The sequence below is a fragment of the Balaenoptera acutorostrata genome, chromosome 2 (assembly GCF_949987535.1).
Source record: "Balaenoptera acutorostrata chromosome 2, mBalAcu1.1, whole genome shotgun sequence".
Classification (NCBI taxonomy): Eukaryota; Metazoa; Chordata; class Mammalia; order Artiodactyla; family Balaenopteridae; genus Balaenoptera; species Balaenoptera acutorostrata.
Window position 1 is genome coordinate 119,050,701 of NC_080065.1, and position 23,345 is coordinate 119,074,045.

Genomic DNA, 23,345 nt, shown 5'->3' on the forward strand with positions numbered 1-23,345 from the left:
GCACATCAAGTTGTTTGTGGAGTTTTAATCCGCTGCTTCTGAGGCTGCTGGGAGAGATTTCCCCTTCTCTTCCCTGTTCGCACAGCTCCTGGGGTTCAGCTTTGGATTTGGACCCGCCTCTGCGTGTAGGTCGCCTGAGGGCATCTGTTCCCCGCCGAGACAGAACGGGGTTAAAGGAGCAGCTGCTTCGGGGGCTCTGGCTCACTCAGGCGGTGGGGGAGGGAAGGGTACGGAGGAGGCAGGGCGAGCCTGCGGCGGCAGAGGCGTCGTGACGTTGCAGCAGCCTGAGGCGCGCCGTGTGTTCTCCCGGGAATGTTGTCCCCGGATCACGGGACCCTGGCAGTGGCGGGCTGCACTGGCTCCCGGGAGGGGCGGTGTGGAGAGTGACCTGTGCTCGCACACAGGCTTCTTGGTGGCAGCAGCAGCAGCCTTAGCGTCTCATGCCCGTCTCTGGGGCCCGTGCTGATCGCCGCGGCTCGTGCCCGTCTCTGGAGTTTGTTTAGGCGGCGCTCTGAATCCCCTCTCCTTGCGCGCCGCGAAACAAAGAGGCAAGAAAAAGTCTCTTGCCTGTTCGGCAGCTGCAGACTTTTTCCCGGACTCCCGGCTAGCTGTGGTGCGCTAACCCCTTCAGGCTGTGTTCACGCCGCCAACCCCAGTCCTCTCCCTGGGATCCGACCGAAGCCCGAGCCTCAGCTCCCAGCCCCCGCCTGCCCCGGTGGGTGAGCAGACAAGCCTCTTGGGCTGGTGAGTGGTGCTCGGCGCCGAGCCTCTGTGTGGGAATCACTCCGTTTTTCCCTCTGCGCCCCTGTTGCTGTGGGATCCACGCTGATAGCCGTGGCTCGCACTCATCTCTGGAGCTCATTTAGGCGGCGCTCTGAATCCCCTCTCCTTGCGCACCAGGAAACAAAGAGGGAAGAAAAAGTCTCTTGCCTGTTCGGCAGCTGCAGACCTTTTCCCGGACTCCCTCCCGGATAGCCGTGGCGCAGTAGCCCCTTCGGGCCGTGTTCACACCGCCAACACCAGTCCTCTCCCTGGGATCTGACCGAAGCCCGAGCCTCAGCTCCCAGCCCCCGCCCGCCCCAGCGGGGGAGCAGACAAGCCTCTCGGGCTGGTTAGTGCTGCTCGGCACTGATCCTCCGTGTGGGAATCTCTCCGCTTTGCCCTCCGCACCCCTGTGGCTGTGCTCTCCTCTGTGGCTCCGAAGCTTCCCCCCTCTGCTACCCGCAGTCTCCGCCCGTGAAGGGGCTTCCTAGTGCGTGGAAATCTTTCCTCCTTCACGGCTCCCTCCCACTGGTGCAGGTCCCATCCCTATTCTTTTGTCTCTGTTATTTCTTTTTTCTTTTGCCCTACCCCAGTACGTGGGGAGTTTCTTGCCTTTTGGGCCGTCTGACGTTTTCTGTCAGCGTTCAGTGAGTGTTCTGTAGGAGAAGTTCCACGTGTAGATGTATTTCTAATGTATCTGTGGGAAGGAAGGTGATCTCCGTGTCTTACTCTTCCGCCATCTTCTCTCTCGAAGCCTCTTGCTTCTTTAGGTAGGCTTGTATAGCTATAAACTTCCCTCTTAGAACTGCTTTTACTGCATCCCATAGGTTTTGGGTCGTCGTGTTTTCATTGTCATTTGTCTCTAGGTATTTTTTGATTTCCTCTTTGATTTCTTCAGTGATCTCTTGGTTATTTAGTAACGTATTGTTTAGCCTCCATGTGTTTGTGTTTTTTACGTTTTTTCCCCTGTAATTCATTTCTAATCTCATAGCGTTGTGGTCAGAAAAGATGCTTGATATGATTTCAATTTTCTTAAATTTACTGAGGCTTGATTTGTGACCCAAGATGTGATCTATCCTGGAGAATGTTCCGTGTGCACTTGAGAAGAACGTGTAATCTGCTGTTTTTGGATGGAATGTCCTATAAATATCAATTAAATCTATCTGGTCTATTGTGTCATTTAAAGCTTCTGTTTCCTTATTTATTTTCATTTTGGATGATCTGTCCATTGGTGTAAGTGAGGTGTTAAAGTCCCCCACTATTATTGTGTTACTGTCAATTTCCTCTTTTATAGCTGTTAGCAGTTGGCTTATGTATTGAGGTGCTCCTATGTTGGGTCCATATATATTTATAATTGTTATATCTTCTTCTTGGATTGATCCCTTGATCATTATGTAGTGTCCTTCCTTGTCTCTTGTAACATTCTTTATTTTAAAGTCTATTTTATCTGATATGAGTATAGCTACTCCAGCTTTCTTTTGATTTCCATTTGCATGGAATATCTTTTTCCATCCCCTCACTTTCAGTCTGTATGTGTCCCTAGGTCTAAAGTGGGTCTCTTGTAGACAGCATCTATATGGGTCTTGTTTTTGTATCCATTCAGCAAGCCTGTGTCTTTTGGTTGGAGCATTTAATCCATTCACGTTTAAGGTAATTATCGTAGTGTATGTTCCTATGACTATTTTCTCAATTGTTTTGGGTTTGTTTTTGTAGGTCGTTTTCTTCTCTTGTGTTTCCCACTTAGAGAAGTTCCTTTAGCATTTGTTGTAGAGCTGGTTTGGTGGTGCTGAATTCTCTTAGCTTTTGCTTGTCTGTAAATCTTTTGATTTCTCCATCAAATCTGAATGAGATCCTTGCTGGGTAGAGTAATCTTGGTTGTAGGTTCTTCCCTTTCATCAGTTTAAGTATATCTTGCCACTCCCTTCTGGCTTGTAGAGTTTCTGCTGAGAAATCAGCTGTTAACCTTATCGGAGTTCCCTTGTATGTTAGTTTTCATTTTTCCCTTGCTGCTTTCAATAATTTTTCTTTGTCTTTAATTTTTGCCCATTTGATTACTATGTGTCTTGGCGTGTTTCTCCTTGGGTTATCCTGTATGGGACTCACTGTGCTTCCTGGACTTGGGTGGCTATTTCCTTTCCCATGTTCGGGAAATTTTCTACTATAATCTCTTCAAATATTTTCTCTGGTCCTTTCTCTCTCTCTTCTCCTTCTGGGACCCCTATAATGTGAATGTTGTTGCATTTAATGTTGTCCCAGAAGTCTCTTAGGCTGTCTTCATTTCTTTTCATTCTTTTTTCTTTATTCTGTTCTGTAGCAGTGAATTCCACCATTCTTTCTTCCAGGTCACTTATCCGTTTTTCTGCCTCAGTTATTCTGCTATTGATTCCTTCTAGTGTAGTTTTCATTTCAGTTATTGTATTGTTCATCTGTGTTTGTTCTTTAATTCTTCTAGGTCTTTGTTAAACATTTCTTGGATCTTCTCGATCTTTGCCTCCATTCTTTTTCCGTGGTCCTGTATCATCTTCACTATCATTATTCTGAATTCTTTTTCTGGAAGGTTGCCTATCTCCACTTCATTTAGTTGTTTTTCTGGGGTTTGATCTTCTTCCTTCATCTGGTACATAGCCCTCTGCCTTTTCATCTTGTCTGTCTTTCTGTGTATGTGGTTTTTGTTCCACAGGCTGCAAGATTGTAGTTCTTCTTGCTTCTGCTGTCTGCCCTCTGGTGGATGAGGCTATCTAAGAGGCTTGTGTAAGTTTCCTGATTGGAGGGACTGGTGGTGGGTAGAGCTGACTGTTGTTGTGGTGGGCAGAGCTCAATAAAACTTTAATCCACTTGACTTTTGATGGGTGGGGCTGGGTTCCCTCCCTGTTGGTTGTTTGGCCTGAGGCAACCCAATACTGGAGCCTACCTGAGCTCTTTGGTGGGACCAATGACAGACTCTGGGAGGGCTCATGCAAGGAGCACCCCCCAGAACCTCCGCTGCCAGCGTCCTCGTCTTCTCGGTGAGCCACAGCCACCCCCCGCCTCCACAAGAGACCCTCCAACACTAGCAGGTAGGTCTGGCTCAGTCTCCCCTGGGGTCACTGCTCCTTCCCCTGGGTCCCGATGCGCACACTACTTTGTGTGTGCCCTCACAGAGTGGAGCCTGTTTTCCCCAGTCCTGTCAAAGTTCTGGAATCAAATCCCACTAGGCTTCAAAGTCTGATTATCTAGGAATTCCTCCTCCCGTTGCCAGACCCCCAGGTTGGGAAGCCTCACATGGGGCTCAGAACCTTCACTCCAGTCGGTGGACTTCTGTGGTATAAGTGTTCTCCAGTCTGTGTGTCACCCACCCAGCAGTTATGGGATTTGATTTTACTGTGATTGCACCCCTCCTACCGTCTCATTGTGGCTTCTCCTTTGTCTTTGGATGTGGGGTACCCTTTCTGGTGAGGTCCAGTGTCCTCATGTCGATGATTGTCCAGCAGCTAGCCGTGACTCTGGCATTCTCACAAGAAGGAGTGAGAGGACCTCCTTCTACTCCACCATCTTGTTTCCTTCTCGATCATATCTTTTTTATTTTTCAGTTTGTTAATGTGGTGTATCACATTGGCTAATTTGCATATATTGAAGAATCCTTGGAATTCTCTCCTTCTACTATCTTTGGGTTTTGTTTGTTCTTCTTTCTCTTGCATACCTAGGATAAATCCCACTTGATTATGGTGTATGATCCTTTGAATGTGTTGGTTTGGGTTTGCTAGTATTTTGTTGAGGATTTTTGGGTCTATGTTCGTCAGTGCTATTGGCCTGTAAATTTCTTCTTTTGAGTTGTCTTTGTCTGGTTTTGGTATCAGGGTGATGGTGATCTCATAGAATGAGCTTGGGAGTGTTTCTTCGTTGCAATTTTTTGGAAGAGTTTGAGAAGGATAGGTGTTAGCTCTTCTCTAAATGTTTGATAGAATTCACCTGTGAAGCCATCTGGTCCTGGACTTTTGTTTGTTGGAAGTTTTAAAATCACAGTTTCAATTTTAGTAGTTATGATTGGTTTGTTCATATTTTCTACAATATTTCTTCCTGGTTTTGTCTTGGAAGGTTGTACCTTTCTAAGAATACATCCATTTCTTCTAGGTTGTCTATTTTATTGGCATAGAGTTGCCTGTAGTAGTCTCTTAGGATGGTTTGTATTTCTGCGGTGTCTGTTGTCACTTCTCCTTTTTTATTTCTAATTTTATTGATTTGAGTCCTCTCTCTCTTTTTCTTGATGAGTCTGGCTAAAGGTTTATCAATTTTGTTTATCTTCTCAAAGAGCCAGCTTTTAGTTTCATTGATCTTTTCTATTATTCTCTTTGTCTCTATATCATTTATTTCTGCTCTGATTTTTATTTCTTTCCTTCTACTAACTTTGGGTTTTGTTTGTTCTCCTTTCTCTAGGTGCTTTAGGTGTACAGCTAGGTTGTTTATTTGATATCTTTCTTGTTTCCTGAGGTAAGATTGTGTTGCTATAAACTTCCCTCTTAGAACTGCTTTTGCTCTTCTCATAGGTTTTGGATTGTCGTGTTTTCATTGTCATTTGTCTCTAGGTATTTTTTTATTTCACCTTTAATTTCTTCAGTGATCTATTAGTAGTTTAGTAATATATTGTTTAGCTTCCATGTGTTTGTGGTTTTTTTTTTTTTTTTACAGTTTTTCCTTGTAGTTGATTTCTAATCTCATAGCATTGTGGTTGGAAAATATGCTTGATAGGATTTTAATTTTCTGAAACTTACTGAGGCTTGATTTGTGACCCAAGATGTGATTTATCCTGGAGAATGTTCTCTGTGCACTTGAGAATAAAGTGTATTCTGCTGCTTTCAGATTGGATGTCCTACAGATATCAATTAAGTCTATCTGGCCTAATGTGTCATTTAAGGCTTGTGTTTTCTTTTTTCTTTTTTTAACGTCTTTATTGGAGTATAATTGCTTTACAGTGTTGTGTTAGTGTTCTGCCTATGTTTTCCTCTGTTGTGTTAGTTTCTGTTTTATAACAAAGTGAATCAGCTATACGTATACATATATCCCCATATCCCCTCCCTTTTGTGCCTCCCTCCCACCCTCCCTATCCCACCCCTCTAGGTGGTCACAGAGCACTAAGCTGATCTCCCTGTGCTATGCGGCTGCTTCCCACTAGGTATCTATTTTACATTTGGTAGTGTATATATGTCAATGCTACTCTCTCACTTTGTCCCAGCTTACCCTTCCCCCTCTCTGTGTCCTCAAGTCCATTCTCTACGTCTGTGTCTTTATTCCTGTCCTGCCCATAGGTTCATCAGCACCATTTTTTTTTTAGATTCCATATATATGTGTTAGCATATGGTATTTTTTTTCTCTTTCTGACTTACTTCACTCTGTATGACAGACTCTAGGTTCATCCATCTCACTGCAAATAACTCAATTTAATTTCTTCTTATGGCTGAGTAATATTCCATTGTATATATGTGCCACATCTTTATCCATTCCTCTGTCAATGGACACTTAGATTGCTTCCATGTCCTGGCTATTGTAAACAGAGTTGCAATGAACATTGTGGTACATGACTCTTTTTTTTCAAATGTTTTTTATTTTTATTTTTATTATATTTTAAATTTATTTATTTCATTTATTTATTTTGGGCTGTGTTGGGTCTTCATTACTGTGCATGGGCTTTCTCTAGTTGCTGCGAGTGAGGGCTACTATTCATTGCAGTGTGCGGGCTTCTCATTGCGGTGGCTTCTCTTGTTGAGGAGCAAAGGATCTAGGCGTGTGGGCTTCAGTAGTTGTGGCACGTAGGCTCAGTAGTTGTGGCCTGTGGGCTCTAGAATGCAGGCTCAGTAGCTGTGGTGCACGGGCTTTGTTGCTCTGCGGCATATGGGATCTTCCCGGACCAGGGCTCGATCCCATGTCACCTGCATTGGCAGGCGGATTCTTAACCACTGGGCCACCAGGGAAACCCTACATGACTGTTTTTGAATTATGGTTTTCTCAGGGTATATGCCTAGTAGTGGGATTGCTGGGTCATATGGTAGTTCTATTTTCAGTTTTTAAAGGAACTTCCATACTGTTCTCCATAGTGGCTTTATCAATTTACATTCCCACCAACAGTTCAGGAGGGTTTCCTTTTCTCCACACCCTCTCCAGCGTTTATTGTTTGCAGATTTTTTGATGATGGCCATTCTGACTGGTGTGAGGTGATACCTCATTGTAGTTTTGATTTGCATTTCTCTAATGATTAGTGATGTTGAGCATCCTTTCATGTGTTTGTTGACTATCTGTATGTCTTCTTTGGAGAAATGTCTATTTAGGAATTCCACCCATTTTTGGATTAAGTTGTTTGTTTTTTTGATATTGAACTGATTAGCTGCTTGTATATTTTAGAGATTAATCCTTTGTCAGTTGCTTCATTTGCAAATATTTTCTCCCATTCTGAGGGTTGTCTTTTTGTCTTGTTTATGGTTTCCTTTGTTGTGCAAAAGCTTTGAAGTTTCATTAGGTCCCATTTGTTTATTTTTGTTTCTATTTCCATTTCTCTCAGAGGTGGGTCAAAAAGGACCTTGCTGTGATTTACGTCATAGAGTGTCCTCCCTATGTTTTTCTCTAAGAGTTGTTTTAGTATCTGGCCTTACATTTAGGTCTTTAATGCATTTTGATTTTATTTTTGTGTATGGTGTTAGGAAGTGTTCTAATTTCATTCTTTTACATGTAGTTGTCCAGTTTTTCCAGCACCAGTTATTGAAGAGGCTGTCCTTTCTCCATTGTATATTCTTGCATCCTTTATCAAACGTAAGGTGACCATATGTGTGTGGGTTTATTTCTGGGTTTTCTATCCTGTTCCATTGATCTGTATTTCTGTTTTTGTGCCAGTTCCATAGTTTCTTGATTACTGTAGCTTTGTAGTATAGTCTGAAGTCAGGGAGCCTGATTCCTCCAGCCCTGTTTTTCTTTCTCACCGTTGCTTTGGCTATCCAGGGTCTTTTGTGTTTCTACACAAATTGTAAAATTTTTTGTTCTAGTTCTGTGAAAAATGCCATTGTTAGTTTGATAGGGAATGCATTGACTCTGTAGATTGATTCCTCCAGCTCTGTTTTTCTTTCTCACCATTGCTTTGGCTATCCGGGGTCTTTTGTGTTTCTACACAAATTGTAAAATTTTTTGTTCTAGTTCTGTGAAAAATGCCATTGTTAGTTTGATAGGGAATGCATTGACTCTGTAGATTGCTTTGGGTAGTACAGTCATTTTCACAGTGTTGATACTTCTAATCCAAGAACATGGTATATCTCTCCATCTGTTTGTATTGTCTTCAATTTCTTTCATCAGTGTCATATTGTTTTCTGCATACAGGTCTTTTGTTTCCTTAGGTTGGTTTATTCCTAGGTATTTTTTCCTATTTGTTGCCATGGTAAATGGGAGTGTTTCCTTAATTTGTTTTTCAGATTTTTTGTCATTAGTGTATAGGTATGCAAGAGATTTCTGTGCATAAATTTTGTATCCTGCTACTTTCCCAAATTCACTGATTAGCTCTAGTAGTTTTCTGGTAGCATCTTTAGGATTTTCTATGCATTGTATCATGTCACCTGCAAACGGTGGCAGTTTTACTACTTCTTTTCTGATTTGTATCCCTTTTGTTTCTTTTTCTTCTATGATTGCCACGGCTAAAACTTCCAAAACTATGTTGATTAATAGTGGTGCGAGTGGACAACCTTGTCTTGTTCCTGATCTTAGAGGAAATGGTTTCAGTTTTTCACCACTGAGAACGATGTTGGCTGTGGTTTGTCATATATGGCCTTTATTATGTTGAGGTAGGTTTCTTCTATGCCTATTTTCTGGAGAGTTTTTATCATAAATGGTGTTGAATTTTGTCAAAAGCTTTTTCTGTATCTTTTGAGATGATCATGTGGTTTTTATTCTTTAATTTGTTGATGTGGTGTATCACACTAATATGTGGATATTGAAAAAGCCTTGCATCCCTGTGATAAAACCCACTTGATCATGGCATATGATCCTTTTAATGTATTGTTGCGTTCAGATTGCTAGTATTTTGTTGAGGATTTTTGTGTCTATGTTGATCAGAGATATTGGCCTGTGATTTTCTTTTTTTGGTATCTTTGGTTTTGGTAACAGGGTTATGGTGGCCTCATAGAAGGAGTTTGGGAGTGTTCCTTCCTCTGCAATTTTTTGGAATAATTTCAGAAAATAAGTGTTCTCTAAATGTTTGATAGATTTCACCTGTGAAACCATCTGGTCCTGGACTTTTGTTTGTTGGGAGTTTTTTAATCACAGTTTCAATTTCAGTACGTGTGATTGGTCTGTTCATATTTTCTATTTCTTCCTGGTTCAGTCTTGGGAGATTGTACCTTTCTAAGAATTTGTTCATTTCTTCCTTAATATTTCTGTGGTGTCCACTGTAGCTTCTCCTTTTTCATTTCTAATTTTATTGATTTGAGCCCTCTCCCTGTTTTTCTTGATGAGTCTGGCTAAAGGTTTATCAGTGTGGTTTATCTTTTCAAAGAACCAGCTTTTAGTTTCATTGATCTTTTCTATTGTTTTCTTTGCCTTTGTTTCATTTATTTCTACCATGAGCTTTATGATTTTTTTTCCTTCTACTAACTTTGGGTTTTGTTTGTTGTTCTTTCTCTAGTTGCTTTAGGTGTAAGGTTAGGTTGTTTATTTGGAATTTTTCTTGTTTCCTGTGGTAAGATTGCATTGCTATAAACTTCAGTCTTAGAACTGCATTTGCTGCATCCCATAGGTTTTGGATCATCGTGCTTTCATTTTCATTTGTCTCTAGGTATTTTTTAGTTTCCTCTTTGATTTCTTCAGTGATCCATTGGTTGTTTAGTAACATTGTTTAGCTTCCACGTGTTTGTGTCTCAATTTTTTTCTTCTTATAGTTGATTTCTAATTTCATATCTGTGGTCAGAATAGATGCTTGATATAATTTCAGTTTTCTTAAATTTACTGAGGCTTGCTTTGTGGCCAAGCGTGTGATCAATCCTGGAGAATGTTCCCTGTGCTCTTCAGAAGAATGTGTATTGTGCTGCTTTTGGATGGAATGCTCTGTAAAAATCAATTAAGTCCATCTGTTGTAATGTGTCATTTAAGGCCTGTGTTTCCTCATTGATCTTCTGTCTGGATGATCTGTCCATTGATGAAAGTGGGGTGTTAAAGTCCCCCAGTATTATTGTGTTACTGTCAATTTCTTCTTTTATGACTGTTAGTATTTGCCTTATATATTGGGGTGCTCCTTGTTGGGTACATATATATTTACAATTGTTGTATATCCTTCTTGAATTGATCTCGTGATCATTATGTAGTGTCCTTCTTTGTCTCTTGTAACAGTGTTTATTTTAAAATTCATTTTGTCTGATATGAGTATTGGTACTTCAGCTTTCTTTTGATTTCCATTTGCATGGAATATGTTTTTCCATCCCCTCACTTTCAGTTTGTACGTGTCCCTAGATCTGAAGTGGGTCTCTTGTAGATAACAATATATACGGGCCTTGTTTTTGTATCCATTTAACCTGTCTTTGTCTTTTGGTTGGAGCATTTAATCCATTTATGTTTAAGGAAATTACTGATATATATGCTCTTAGAGCCATTTTGTTAATTGTTTTGGATTTCTTTTTTTTTAAGTTTTTAAAAAATTAATTAATTAATTAATTATTTTTTGGGGTCCATTGGGTCTTCGTTGCTGCGCACGGGCTTTCTCTAGTTGCGGCAAGTGGGGGCTACTCTTCATTGTGGTGCGTGGGCTTCTCATTGCAGTGGCTTCTCTTATTGAGGAGCACAGGCTCTAGGTGTGTGATCTTTAGTAGTTGTGGCATGCAGGCTCTAGAGAACAGGCTCAGTAATTGTGGCACCCGGGCTTAGTTGCTCTGCGTCATGTGGGATCTTCCCAGACCAGGCCTTGAACCCATGTCACCTGCCATGGCAGGCAGGTTCTTAACCACTGCGCCACCAGGGAAGTCCCCTGGATTTCTTTTTGAAGGACTTTTTATTCCCTTCCTCTTTTGTTCTCTTCTGTTTTGATTCGAATACTATATTTAGTGTTGTGTTTGGACTGCTTTTTCTTTTTTTTTGTATGTATCTATTGTAGATTTTTGGTCTGTAGTTCCCATAAGGTTTTGTTGTAGCAGTCTGTATATGTACAAGATTGTTTTAAGTTGCCAGTCTCTTAATTTCAAAGGCAATTCCTATATCCTGCATTTGTACTCTCCTCATGGCTACTGGTTTTGATATCATATTTGTGTGTGGGTGATTTACTACATTTACTGTATTTTTGCCTTTAACAGTGAGCTTTCCTACTTGTGATTTTCTTGTTTCTAGTTGTGGCGTCTTTTTTTTTTTCCTCCTGCCTAGAGAAGTTCCTTTAGGATTTGTTATAAAGCTGGTTTGGTGGTGCTGAATTCTCTTAGCTTTTCCGTGTCTGTAAAGTTTTTAATTTCTATGTTGAATCTGAATGAGAGCTTTGTTGGTTAGATTATTCTTGGCTGTAGGTTTTCCCCTTTCATCACTTTAAATATATCATGCCACTCCCTTCTGGCCTGTAGAGTTTCTGCTGAAAAATCAGCTGATAACCTTATGGGGATTCCCTTGTATATTATTTGTTGCTTTTCCCTTGTTGTTTTAATATATTTTCGTTGTCTTTAATTTTTGTCAGTTTGATTAATATGTTTCTCGATGTGTTCCTCCTGGGTTTATCCTGTATAGGACTCTCTGTAGTTCCTGGACTTGGGTGACTATTTCTTTCCCATGTTAGGGAAGTTTTTGACTATAATCTCTTCAAATATTTCCTCAGGCCCTTTCTCTTTCTCTTCTTCCTCTTGGACCCCTATAATGTGAATGTTGGTGCATTTAATGGTGCCCCAGTAGCCTCTGAGACTGTCCTCATTTCTTTCTATCCTTTTTTTCCCTTTATTCTGTTCTGTGGCAGTGATTTCCACTACTCTGTCTTCCAGCTCACTTATTCGTTTTTCTGCCTCAGTTATACTGGTATCAATTCCTTCTAGTGTATTTTTCATTTCAGTTATTGTGTTGTTCATCTGTGTTTGTTTGTTCTTTAAATCTTCTAACTCTTTGTTAAGCATTTCTTGTATCTTCTCGGTCTGTGCCTCCATCCTTTTTCCAAGATCTTGGATCATCCTTACTCTCATTACTCTAAATTGTTTTTCAGGTAGATTGCCTATCTCCTATTCATTTAGTTGTTCTCGTAGGTTTTTATCTTGCTTCTTTGTCTGCAACATATTTCTCTGTCATCTCATTTTGTCTAACTTACTGTGTTTGTGGTATCCTTTCCACATGCTGCAGAATCGTAGTTCCTCTTGCTTTTGGTGTGTGCCCCCTAGTGGGTGAGTTTGGTCCAGGGCCTTTTGCAGGCTTCCTCATGGGGGGGGGGGACTGGTGCCTGCCCTCTGGTGGGTGGATTTGGGTCTTGTCCCTCTGGTGGGCAGGGCTGCGTCAATTGGTGTGTTTTGTTGTGTCTGTGAGCTTAGCATGACTTTAGGCAGCCTGTGTGCTGATGGGTACAGCTGTGTTCCTGTCTTGCTGGTTGTTTGGCCTGAGGCATTTCAGCACTGGAGCCTGCAGGCTGTTGGGTGGGGTTGAGTCTTGGCACTGAAATGGGGACCTCCTGTAGAGCTCATGCTGAACAATATTCCCTGGGGCCTCTGCTACCAGTGTTGTTGCCTCCACAGTGAACTACAGCCAAGCCCTGCTTCCCCAGGAGACCCTCCAAGACCCCTGGGTAGGTCCAGCCCAGGTTCCTATGGAGTTACTGCTTTGTGCTGGGTCCAAGTGCTCGTGGTACCTTGTGTGCACCCTCCAAGAGTGGAGTCTCTGTTTCCCCCAGCCCTGTGGGGCTCCTGCCCTCAAGACCCACTGGTCTTCAAGGCTAAATGCTCTGGGGGTTCTTCCTCCAGATGCCAGACCCTCAGACTGTCTTGGAGGGTTATTTTTATGTGGGAATGTCCCTGTGTAGCTTGCATGGGTTTGAATTTTTTTTCTTTTTGGTTGCAATGTTTGTTTTCAGTATGGATGTCTGCCACCTCTTTCTTCAGTGTATGTTAGCTGTTATCTCCCTGATAGGGTATTTGACTGGTGTTTTGGTGACCAAAGCCTGCCCTGGGTATTGAGTGGAGCCTCCCCTTTGCTCTATGGTTGTCACTGCCCTGTCAGGGGTGGGGTCTGCTCCCTAGGTATTGGAGTAGAGGCCCCCAGATCTGTTTCTTAGCTGTGTTTCTGATCTGCAGTGCAAGGGAGGTGGCATTGGACCAGTCCCAATAAGAGAGAAGCCACTGAGTATTCCTCCTCTGGCACTATTCACCTATGAGCCTGCTCTGTTGTGTCACCTTTTACCCATTGTTTGAACTCACAAGTTACTCTATTGTCGGCACTGCTCTCAGCACCACCTTAACCATTGGTAGGCCGGCGATTGGCCTTGGTGTCTCTCAGGAGTTGTTTTCACCAGGCCACTAGTTTAGATCCACTGATGTCAGGTCCCAGGAGATTGCAGTAATCATGGATCTGGACCTGCTGTGGGTACTATGGGGGTGGCTCAGACTCTGGCCTGGCCCATCCTGCACATGTATGTGCTCACAAAGTCCACAGCTGCTAAAGCTAGACCCGTCTCAGCTGCAGGAGCATTTGTTGACTGTTTAGATGTTCTTCAGGTGCTGAGTTTACAAAGCCAGTTGTGGGGGTGTAATTCTGCCATTTGTGCAGCTGTGAGGAGAGATTTCAGCTCTTCTTTCATAGTTGTACAGTCCCTGGGGCTCAGCTGTGGTTTCAGCTCCACCTCTGTGTGTGGGCCACACACAGGCATCTACTCCCAAGGCTGCCCTGGAGCACAAGAGCCCAGCCCTGTGGGGATGGGTCACATGGCAGAGTCAGAGGCCGTGGGTGCAAGAGAGCTGGCTCTGGAGGGGACGGGGTGTGTGGGGGAGCGAGCCAGTGGCCGTAGGTGTGAGAGAGTCAGCCCTGGCAGGAGCCCTTCCTAATGCTCATGGAGGCAGGGGCTGGTGCATGGGCAGAGAGGCTTCAATGGCGACCCTGCCCTTTGTGTGTCCCTCAACAATGGCGCTTTGCTTCTATGGCGATCCCGGCTTCTTCCAGGAGGATTCCTGGTTGAGGAGCTCCTTTCTCCCATCCCCTCAGGCTGTCTCCTTGCAGAGAACAGCAGTTCTCTCCCTGGGTCTGCTCTCTAAACCCCACGTTCCAGCACCCAGCCCCTGGGCACGTGTCTCAGTCTGGGATATGCAGGGCTGCGGCTTGGACCCTCTGTGTAGGTCTCACTCTGTCCTGCCTGCCACGGACCGGTTACTGCATTCTCCTCTGAGCCCCCAAAGCTCCCCTTCTGTCCCAGATGATCTCCTGTCAGTGGGGGGCCTTCCCCAGATGTGGGAACCTGTCCTCACCTTCAGCTCCACCCAGGGGTGTAGGTCCCATCCTGCTTCCTCTCCTCTTCCTTTTTCCTTCTTTCTTTCATCCTACCCAGTTATGCAAGAATCTTTCTTGTGCTTTTAAGTGTCCGAGGTCCTCTGCTAGTGTTCAGCAGGTACTCTGTGAGAATTTTTCCATTTATAGATGTATTCTTGATGCATTTGTGGGGAGAGATGAACTCCACGTTCTCCTACTCCTCCGCCATCTTGACTCCTCTCTAACAAATCAGTAGACTTTGAGTAAAGCAGATTACCCACCATAGTGTGGGTGGGCCTCATCCAATCAGTTGAAGGCCTTAAAATCAAAATACTGAGCTCCCCTGAAGAAGAGGGAATTCAGCCAACAAACTGCCTTAGGAGTTGAAATGCAACTCTTCTCTGGGTCTCCAGCTGCCCACCTGCCCTACAGATTTGGACTTCCCAGCCTCCACAACTGCACGAGGCAATTCCTTAAACTATATCTCCCTTTCCCTACACACACATACGCACACACACACACACACACACACACACGCACACACACGCACACACACACACACAGAGTGTGTGTGTTTCTTTGTAGAACCTGCACTACTGGTCACGGCACAGTGGACTTGAAACTCACCAAGGGCAGGGACTGTGTCTCCTTTGTGCGGCCCTGGGTCCCCCTCCCTAGTGCCATGCTGGCACATAGCATGTGCTCCATCCACATGGCAGCTTGGTGATTACCAAGCACTTTATACATTCTGCATCCTAGCTGGAAAGTCTGCCCCAGTAAGAATCAAGAGTGACTGGAGTCAAGAAATGGATAAGAGTCTGGGGGCTGGGGTGGATTTTAAGGGCCTGCAGGGCAGATGATGAGCAGTTTTGAGCCAGATGTTAGTTGTACATTTTGGGACCTGAAACTTCAACATGGGGAAGAGAGACTTCTGGGGTCAGATGCCTGCCTTTGTCCAGGCTCTCTTTGGACTGGGCCAGAGCAGTGTCCATTTTGCTTTGACCATCATGGACCTATAATGGCGATGGAGAAGGGGGAGAAGGCCCCCGAGTAATCCTGCCTTAATCAGTTCTCACTTTAGCAAGTGCATACAGACTGGCACCAAAAAAGGTAACTTTTGTCACGTTTTATTGTAAAGTCCTCAGAAAAAGAGCATTTACAATGACAATACTTTATGATAATCTGTGAATCGTCTTTATATCAAGTGGTACTGCCAATACATGGTGTGTCCAATACTGTGCAATACATCAAAGTAAACACAAACTTATCTCCAATGCCAAATACAGTTGCTGTGTTGGTACAAATTTCTACTAAAGTTGATGTATTAAAAATAATTTATATATATTTTATAAATAAGGAAAAATTCACATGTATAGTAATTACAGGTGGCCTTTTGAGAAATACCAGTGATTACAGAAAATATATTTTGGAGTCTACACAACTGCTCAAAATAATGTAATCTGCCTCGACATAAGAGATCTGGAAGTTTTCTGAGGTGGGGGAGGATGAGAATCCTAACGGGACAAATTGTGTGTGTGTGACTGCATATCTCGAGGGTCGTTCACTACACTATAGCATGAACACAGCGTGTGTGACTACAGCAGCACAACTCCATGCCTAGTCTGCTTTTAGATCATCTCACATGGCCTTCAGGAAGCATGAGCAGCGGGGGAGGGGGAGATGGGGTGTGAAGGGGCAGGGCCAGGAACGGAGAGGGGGCTGGCCAGCCGCCGGAGCCGGGCAGTCAGGGTGTGGGTCGGGGGCACCACAGAAGGCTGCGCTGTGGGTCTGGGGTGGGGGACTTGCAGACCACTGTCCCTCACCTCTCTGAAGCAGCTGAAGTAGCAAGGGACAAACAACTCTTAAAGCTATGGTCGATGTCACGCTGGGCAGTGCATGAAGGTTTAGATTTAGGAGATTTTCTCATTTGAGAGCTCTTGGGCCCCATATCCAGCCAATAATGGTTGCCATTCCTCAGAAATGATCTTGAAGACAGTGCCCCCACTGGGCAGCATTGTCTGATCCCGCCTTGGTGACATGTGGAGAGCTGCGTGTCACTGGGCTGGGGGTAGGGTTGAGTCGACAGTTATTGCTTTGTGGCCTGCAGACTGAGCCCTCTACAGCCCTCCAGGGCATGGCCTGCTCCCTGGGGCCACAGCAGAAAGGGATGGTCCCATGTGAGTCAAGGTGAGCTTGGAAAGAGGGGTATGTGAATTGCGGTTTGTCCAAAAACCACGCACGTGCTCAACACTCTTGTGCTCGCTAAAGAAGCCTTGCTGTGAATTTTGGAGGTCAATTTCTGCTCTCCCCCTATCTTCCATAATTTCACACATTGTGTTTGGTTTAATTCCCAATGCTGCTCACAGGTCCAAAGGATGGGTGAAACCGTGCTTGCTGGGCTCCATGTGTCCGCTGGGTGGCTGGTACCTAAACCCTGAAGGCCCAGATAAGATGCTCAAATCCTCAAGTGGCTTGGCAGGTAACCTGGTGTAGACAAAAGCAGGAAGTGGGTTGCATTCCACCAGGTATTTGGGGTCTTGCAGTCACACCTTGAGTATAAGCACTGTATATTTCCCCCTTGAACTTTTTTAAGCCCCTCTGTTCTATGATCTCTTGATTTTGGAGAGAAATCAAGGCAGTTAGTGACTTTCTTGAACAAAACTGCTTTGCCTATGTGCCAATCTGGGAGCAAATAATAACATCTGGCCCTATGAGTGACTTTTCACTTGTACCCAAAGCAAGGAAGCAGCATGCAAAGGCCACTGGGGGCTGGTGTGGTGGTCAGGTGAGTTGCCCCTTGAATTGTAGGACTGGCTCATGAGCAGGAGGCCCCAGGCGCAGGAAGGGAGCGGGAAAGGCAGAGAACAAAGTGACGATGGAGGGAGGTGTAGCTCAGTCCTCTAAGGGCTTGGCTGAGATGTTATGGTCTCTATTCCCGCCTGACAGTTTCTGTCTGATAATAGCCAACTTCCCTGACAGTTCTGAGTTCTCGCTTGTCTTGGTCACCTAACTCCAAAGGGCTGTGAGCTAGGGTTTGGGGGGTGTGATTCTGGGTAGCAAGCGGCTGTGTCCCAGTGGGTTCTGATTGCACTTGGAGTGGGATCTGGGGTCCTGGGTGGGGGAGGATGGCAAAGGACTTTGCCATCAATGTCGGCATCATTGTCATCCTACATCACCTGTCTGGCCTCCTGGCTCAGAGATGCCAGGTGCAAGGAGGAGGTGCCGGGTGCAAGAAGGAGGATGTGAGGTAGATTGGTGGATGTGTAGGAGGGCGTTGGGAGCAGTATAGTTGCTCCTGGAGGCTGGCTTCTGAAGAGGAGGATGGGAGAGCGAGCTGTAGGATTTGGTAATGAAATGGTGCAGTGTCCGTGGTATCTGAATGAAACATTGTGAAAAATGAATGGATTACTATTTAAGCCCCTTGTAGAAAAATATATCCATCATGAAGCTGTTTCACATCTCAGTTCTGAAATCTCCTTTAGTTCACAGGTTATTTGGTCAGCAGAAAAGAAGTGGGGGCCACACGAAGCCAACTCTAGGCTGCTTTCCTCAATGAAGACTCAGCAGTTACAATTCCCTAGGGCAGCAGGCGGTTCTTTGCTTTATTTGGGCTGGAGTGCTGTCCTCCAGGGCACTTACCTGGATCTGGGAGGCTGAGATGGGGTGGGGGGGGGGATTGCAGGGACTGAGCTTCTGTCTCCCGTGATGCTATCTCTAGGTCACAGAATATGAAGCTTGGTATGAATGTGGCCCCAGCCTAGACTTTACAGGGTTCTTCCAGCTACTTCTGGGGGCTTGGGGAAAGTAGCAGGACCCTCAAATGGCTTGGAGCCTTAAAAAAGGAGCCTGGGCCAGCCCCAGGCAGGGTTCGCTGGCTCAGTGTTACTGGGGCTGCGATGATGGCATTTGTCTCACCGTGTGTGGTTCACAGCCAAGTTTACTTGCGCAGAAAGTCCATGCAGGCATCTAGAAGCAGACAAATCTCTCTTCCCACTATCAATCTGTGGGTGGCTGCGTGGGCTTTTGGACCGAGAACCTCCATGTGGGGTCTTGCTCACTTGGGCAGAAGGAGAATGAAGGCTTCCATTTCAAATCTTTAATGTCACCGTAGGTGTTGATTACTTCCGTTTGTTAGTCTAAAAAAAAATCTACGTTGAATTTTTGTGAAATGAATTTTATTTCAAAATCCAGTAATTTTGAAATAGTTCATCACGTAAGTGGCTTTGGGGGTGATTCTTTTGGTAAAATGAATACTCCTTTGATGTGAAATATTAGTAGATAGCCGATGATTTGTGTTCATCAGAAGGATCGCTGGCTGTTGTGATGACTTCATACCCCAGTGGCTTTCAAACTGTGTTCCACGAGCCTCTGCTGGGGCTAATGTGTGGGAGAAAGGGGCAGGTGGAGTCCTGGCCAGCCCTTCAGTCCGTTGCACTGCTGAAAAAACATTGACTTTCCTGCCTTTGTGAATTTGCAAATTTCACAGTTTTCAGGGCTGTGATTCCCCGCTCCTATTTAACTGTGTCTGAAATGCTGGCAGCAAGACCTAAACTGGCCATCTCCAGCTTTGCAACTTCACAGTTACGACAACGAGAGGCAGAGAAGCTTTCCAGACACACTTAGAAGTGGAAGGAATTGTGGAAAAGGAACAGGTGCCGCTGAAGTCACTCCCAGTTGAAAAGGCCAGTTGGGACTGGATTGGTCTTTTACTCAGCAATCCTGCAGTCCAGAGGGGCAAGTGTTCTGGCCTGGCAGTTGGTGGGCTCTTCCTCATGTAGGCTCAGAGACTTTCTTTTTCTTCCAGGGGCTGCCACAGTTCAGAAGATGTTTTCCAAAGGAAGAAGCTCACGAAAGTTGGAGAATTTCAGGGATAGAAGTGGGACTTTGGAAGAAAATGTGTCAAGACATTGAGGCAGGAATAAAAAAAGGTGAGATGTGTTTTCCATCCATCCCAGTTATTATGAAACTAAATATTAGGCTTTTGAGGTCAGTTTCTTCAACCTATATCTACATATTGTATCTTAAAAAAAATCTATGAATGTATTTGTCTAGGCACACCCTGGGAGTTGTGGGGGACAAGAGTTTGGTGGACTGAGATGAATGAAACACACTAGAGGATTGGCCAATGTTGGGAATTCTGTGGCGGGCAGGTGGGTTGGGCAGTTAGGTGGGAGTGAGAAGCTCTGTTTCCAGTGAGGCAAGGTCTATGTCTTCTTTTCTCTGAAAGGGGCCATTCCTCAGCAGCCCAGGAAACTCATGGCCATGTTGGCAGGTGAAGGCATCTAACCTAATGTGTCTGTGATGGGACCACCTCTTCCAACTTCAGGTGGCTTGAAAAATGACCACTCAAGTCAGAAAGCATACAAGTGCAATTTGGCCACTGATGTGCACGAGAAGGAAAGGGGTGTTTTGAGAGCCCAAGGGGGCCTCTTCCTTGCCGAGATTCTCTGATATGGGCTGTCTTCATGGGGCTGTTGGGTTGTACTTCTTTGATGCCCACTGGAGAGCCTACCACAGCCTGAGACATTTGGGAATAATGCAGCAGTGCCAGCCCGTATCCTTGTGTATTACTGGGGAGAGAGGGACCCATGTGTAAGAAACACTTACTGAAATGTGCTGTCTGTGCTATGATGATGCAGGGACTGGGGTGCCAGAGCTGAGTGCGAGGGCCACAGGGAGAAGAGAAATGGGGTTTTAAAAGGGATAGCCTAAGGAACCCGCCTGAACCCCACTTGTATCCTTTGGGTTTCTGCCTTGAGCCTGGAGGCCGCTGTTCTGCAGGCCGCACACACCTTTCCAGGCAAGCCTGGTCTGCCCTGAATCTGGGGTACTGGGCTGGCTAATAAATGTCCCCCTTCAGTAGTGAAAAGCAGGCACGCAGGGTTTGTCTTGGTCTCTTGGGGGTCCCAACCCAGAACGGAGCCTTTACCAATGTGGTGGCCTGATCTGCACTTGGGGGTGTCCCTGGTGCAGAGGACCACGATCGCTTGATGGCCATTGTCTTCTTTCTGGATGTGGGGTGGTGACTCTCAGAGCCATGGCCTAAGGCAGGGAGGGATACAGCTGGACCTCGGAGAGCGTCTTTCTGCTTACTAGCATTTGAGATTATAAAAAATTATTTTTTAATCAAAAATTCCAAAATAAAGTGAGTGATTTCCCCATCCCCCAAGATGCGATAAGTCTTGTTGGCTCTCCCTCAGGCTTACAGCAAGTCAAATGGAAAGAAAAGCAAGAAGCAACTGCGAAGGAGAAAATGAGGTCCAGAGCGAGGGCGATGTGGCTCTCACGCCAGGAGGGAGAGCCCTGCCCCGGGGAGCCTGTGTCTTCAGGCCACACCGTCAGGGTGAAGTCTGGCCGGACCCTGGAGAATGACTAGGCGAAGGCAACCGACCGAAGCATCCGCCTGGAAAGCGGGAGCTCCTGGTTCCATGGCGGCCCAGGTAACGTGGCGCGTAGCCGGGCGCAGAAATGAATCCTTTACACGGCAGCATGTTCTCATCGTAGCTCAAGGCAGAAATCATACGTCCTAACGGAAAACCCCCATCTCGTTAGCAGCGCATACCTTATACTAGGAAACTTGCAAGGAGACCAGTGTTGAACCACAAAGCGAATACAGGTTTTTGCTTTTGTCTGTAAAAATGTACAGGGTGCCTGCTTGGGGCTGCGGTGTCAGTACCAGGCGGCGCTCGTGCCTGCTTCATACCTCGCCCACCCACACCACTGTGGTCCCCCCCTTTACTCCCGCCACCTCACACCGCGGCGCGTTTTGTCTCGCGTTGATGAGAAACACTGACTCTCGGGCCGGCGTGAGGAGGTACTGCCCGAACAGCCCGCTGTCCCTCACGATCCTGCGGGGCCCGGCCCAGGCTCGGGCTGGCCCCGCGGGCGCGGGAGGCTCCTTCAAGCCCTTCAGCACGCCCGTCTTCCCCGTGGACAGTTCCAGGAAGAGCAGGTCCGGCTCTGTCTCCAGCGTGGCGTAGACGTAGTACCGGTCGCCCTGGGTGAAGGAGGGCTGGAAGGCCACGTCTGAGACGCCCTGGCTCACTTTCAGGTCATAGAGGGTCTGGATCTCCCCCCGCAGCGTGATCTCCTGCACGTGAAGCTGGGGGCTGCTGGACGCGGCGCTGACTAGGAAGCGCCCATCGGGGGACGTGTGTGGGGTGCCGGTAACGTGGCCGTTGGGGCCGACCACGGCGTCCGTGACACTGTCGAGCAGCAGCTGCGGGGCGGCTGGAGAGGGGCTGTGCTGTCGGCACTGGATGAAGAAGTAGCCGCCCAGGTGGGTGTGGGCCATGGCCTGCGGCAGGCAGCCATGGCTCTGCAGCCCGATGGTCTTGAGGAGCATCAGCGTTTCCAGGTCGACTTTGTGGACTGCAGGGTCAGACTTGTTGAAGATGAAGCCGAACCTGGGAGGAGACGCAAACTGAGGTCAGAGGTCAGGAGGACTTTTTGGGTAGGGGATAGGTCATTGGTCTCAAACGATGGCATCCTTTCTCTTTTCCTTTCTCATAACCCTTTGGTGATCTAACAGCCTATTCATAAGATCTACCATTCTGCAGGAGATGGCTTCATAAGCGATTCATCTATGATCTCAAACCAAATGCAGTAGAGTTACAAAATGTTCCTGGATTTATGCTCTCGTAATATGCGCGCATCTTTAGAAATGGTAAAGGAAGAGCATGGTTGTGCCTCAGCAGCTTCTGCCTCGGGGATGCCTTTGATTCAGCTTCCCAGAGGCCTTGTGGCAGCTGGGAAGTGGCGGGCCTGTGGCTGGAGGGAAGGGACAAGAGGTGTCTGTCCTGACTCTGCCTGCTAGGAGGACGGGATAGGTGAGTCTACATCTGAGGTGGTTTTTGGACTACCGGCTGGGTCAGAACTTGGGGATGCAGATGCAAAAGAACAAGGACAGATGTCCTATCCATGCTCCCTTACCCTTGGAGGGGAACGTGGGTAAGGGTTGAGGGCAGCCTCTTCCCTGGCCACGTTGATGATGCTGGTCACAGGAAGCCCCTTTGGGCTGGGGCTGAGGACAGCTTTTACCTTTACAGCCAGATGGCCTGGCACTGCTGTGGTGCCCTGCTAGCTGCAGAGCCTGGGGCAAGTTGCTTGCCTCTTCAAGCCCCTGCAAATATAAAGAGGGTAGTTCCTTCCAAGGGCTGTTGAGAGGATTAAATCTAAGAGGGACCCTTAGTGGAAGAGGTCAGTAGGTGGAAGCTGCCACATCTGGACTTTGTGAAGTTCCTCTTTGGAGGCTGGTTGTGAGCTGCAAAAGGGCCTGATTCCAGGCAGGACTTCCCTCTGATTGTGAGAGCCTCTGCCTAAACCCCTCACTTGCAGAGGCCTTTGGGTGCTGTGTACACCTACAGGAGTAGAGAAAAATCTCTTCCACAGTTTTCTCTTGAATAACAAGCCGTGCCTCAGAGTTGGGAAAATGCCCACTTTACAGCATCTTTAAAGCATCCTTAAAGAGCTAGAGCATGGAAAGAGCAGGAAAGAAAACCCCATGCTTATAAGAAACTGTAAAGTAAAAGTCACACACAGGCTCTGCAGAGACTGAGTTTGCATGACTCCTGGCTGAATTCAGCTTCTTTGAGGGGGTTTACCATTTACAACCATTTTAGAGGCTCTGCCCCAGGTATTCTCTGCAGTGAGGTAGGGAGGTCATAAAGTGGTTATTTTCTCCCTTGGGCAAGGATGAATGGGAGAGCCCTATTTTTACAAGTCCAGCTTCAGCTTGCAAAAATGAGTCATTTCTTCCTGGAAAAAGGTGCTTGATGTCAGAGTAAAGGAAGGCATAAACACTGCCACAAGACATTGGGTCTTGATGACTTTATAAAAGGGCATGCTCAGTCTTCTGGCAGTGGTGCCTTGACAGAAAATGTCAGGGGTTCTCTGAAATGAATAGGGAAGGGGAGTGGCCAGGCTGGGATGAGGCTTGCAGTCGAGGCCATGGCTGTTATTATTAAGCTGTTCTTTTGGATGGTGGCAAACCAGGCACCCCGGAGGCCTTGTTTCCTTGCAGGCCCCTGCATGGCTGCTCTGGGGACTCCTAGAGGAGCCACAGGTGTGGCTAGCAGAGAATGAGGCCAAATGGGGCACTGAAAGCAGACCCAGCTTTGCATTTAGTCTGACTCTGCCAGTTCCTGGCTGTGTGACTTTGGCCCGTGTCTTAACTT

General features: G+C 46.1%; 1 protein-coding gene across 1 annotated transcript in view; it reads right to left on the reverse strand.

Annotated features, from left to right (window-relative positions):
- Window positions 1-15,299: 15,299 nt before the first annotated feature.
- The window catches only part of FSTL4 (follistatin like 4), a 442,827-nt gene continuing 434,781 nt past the window's right edge, over window positions 15,300-23,345 (reverse strand). The window contains exon 16 of the mRNA XM_057541639.1: window positions 15,300-21,575. Within this exon, the coding sequence (XP_057397622.1) occupies window positions 20,867-21,575 (709 nt within the window). The 3' untranslated portion in view covers window positions 15,300-20,866. The remainder of the gene's footprint in view (window positions 21,576-23,345) is intronic.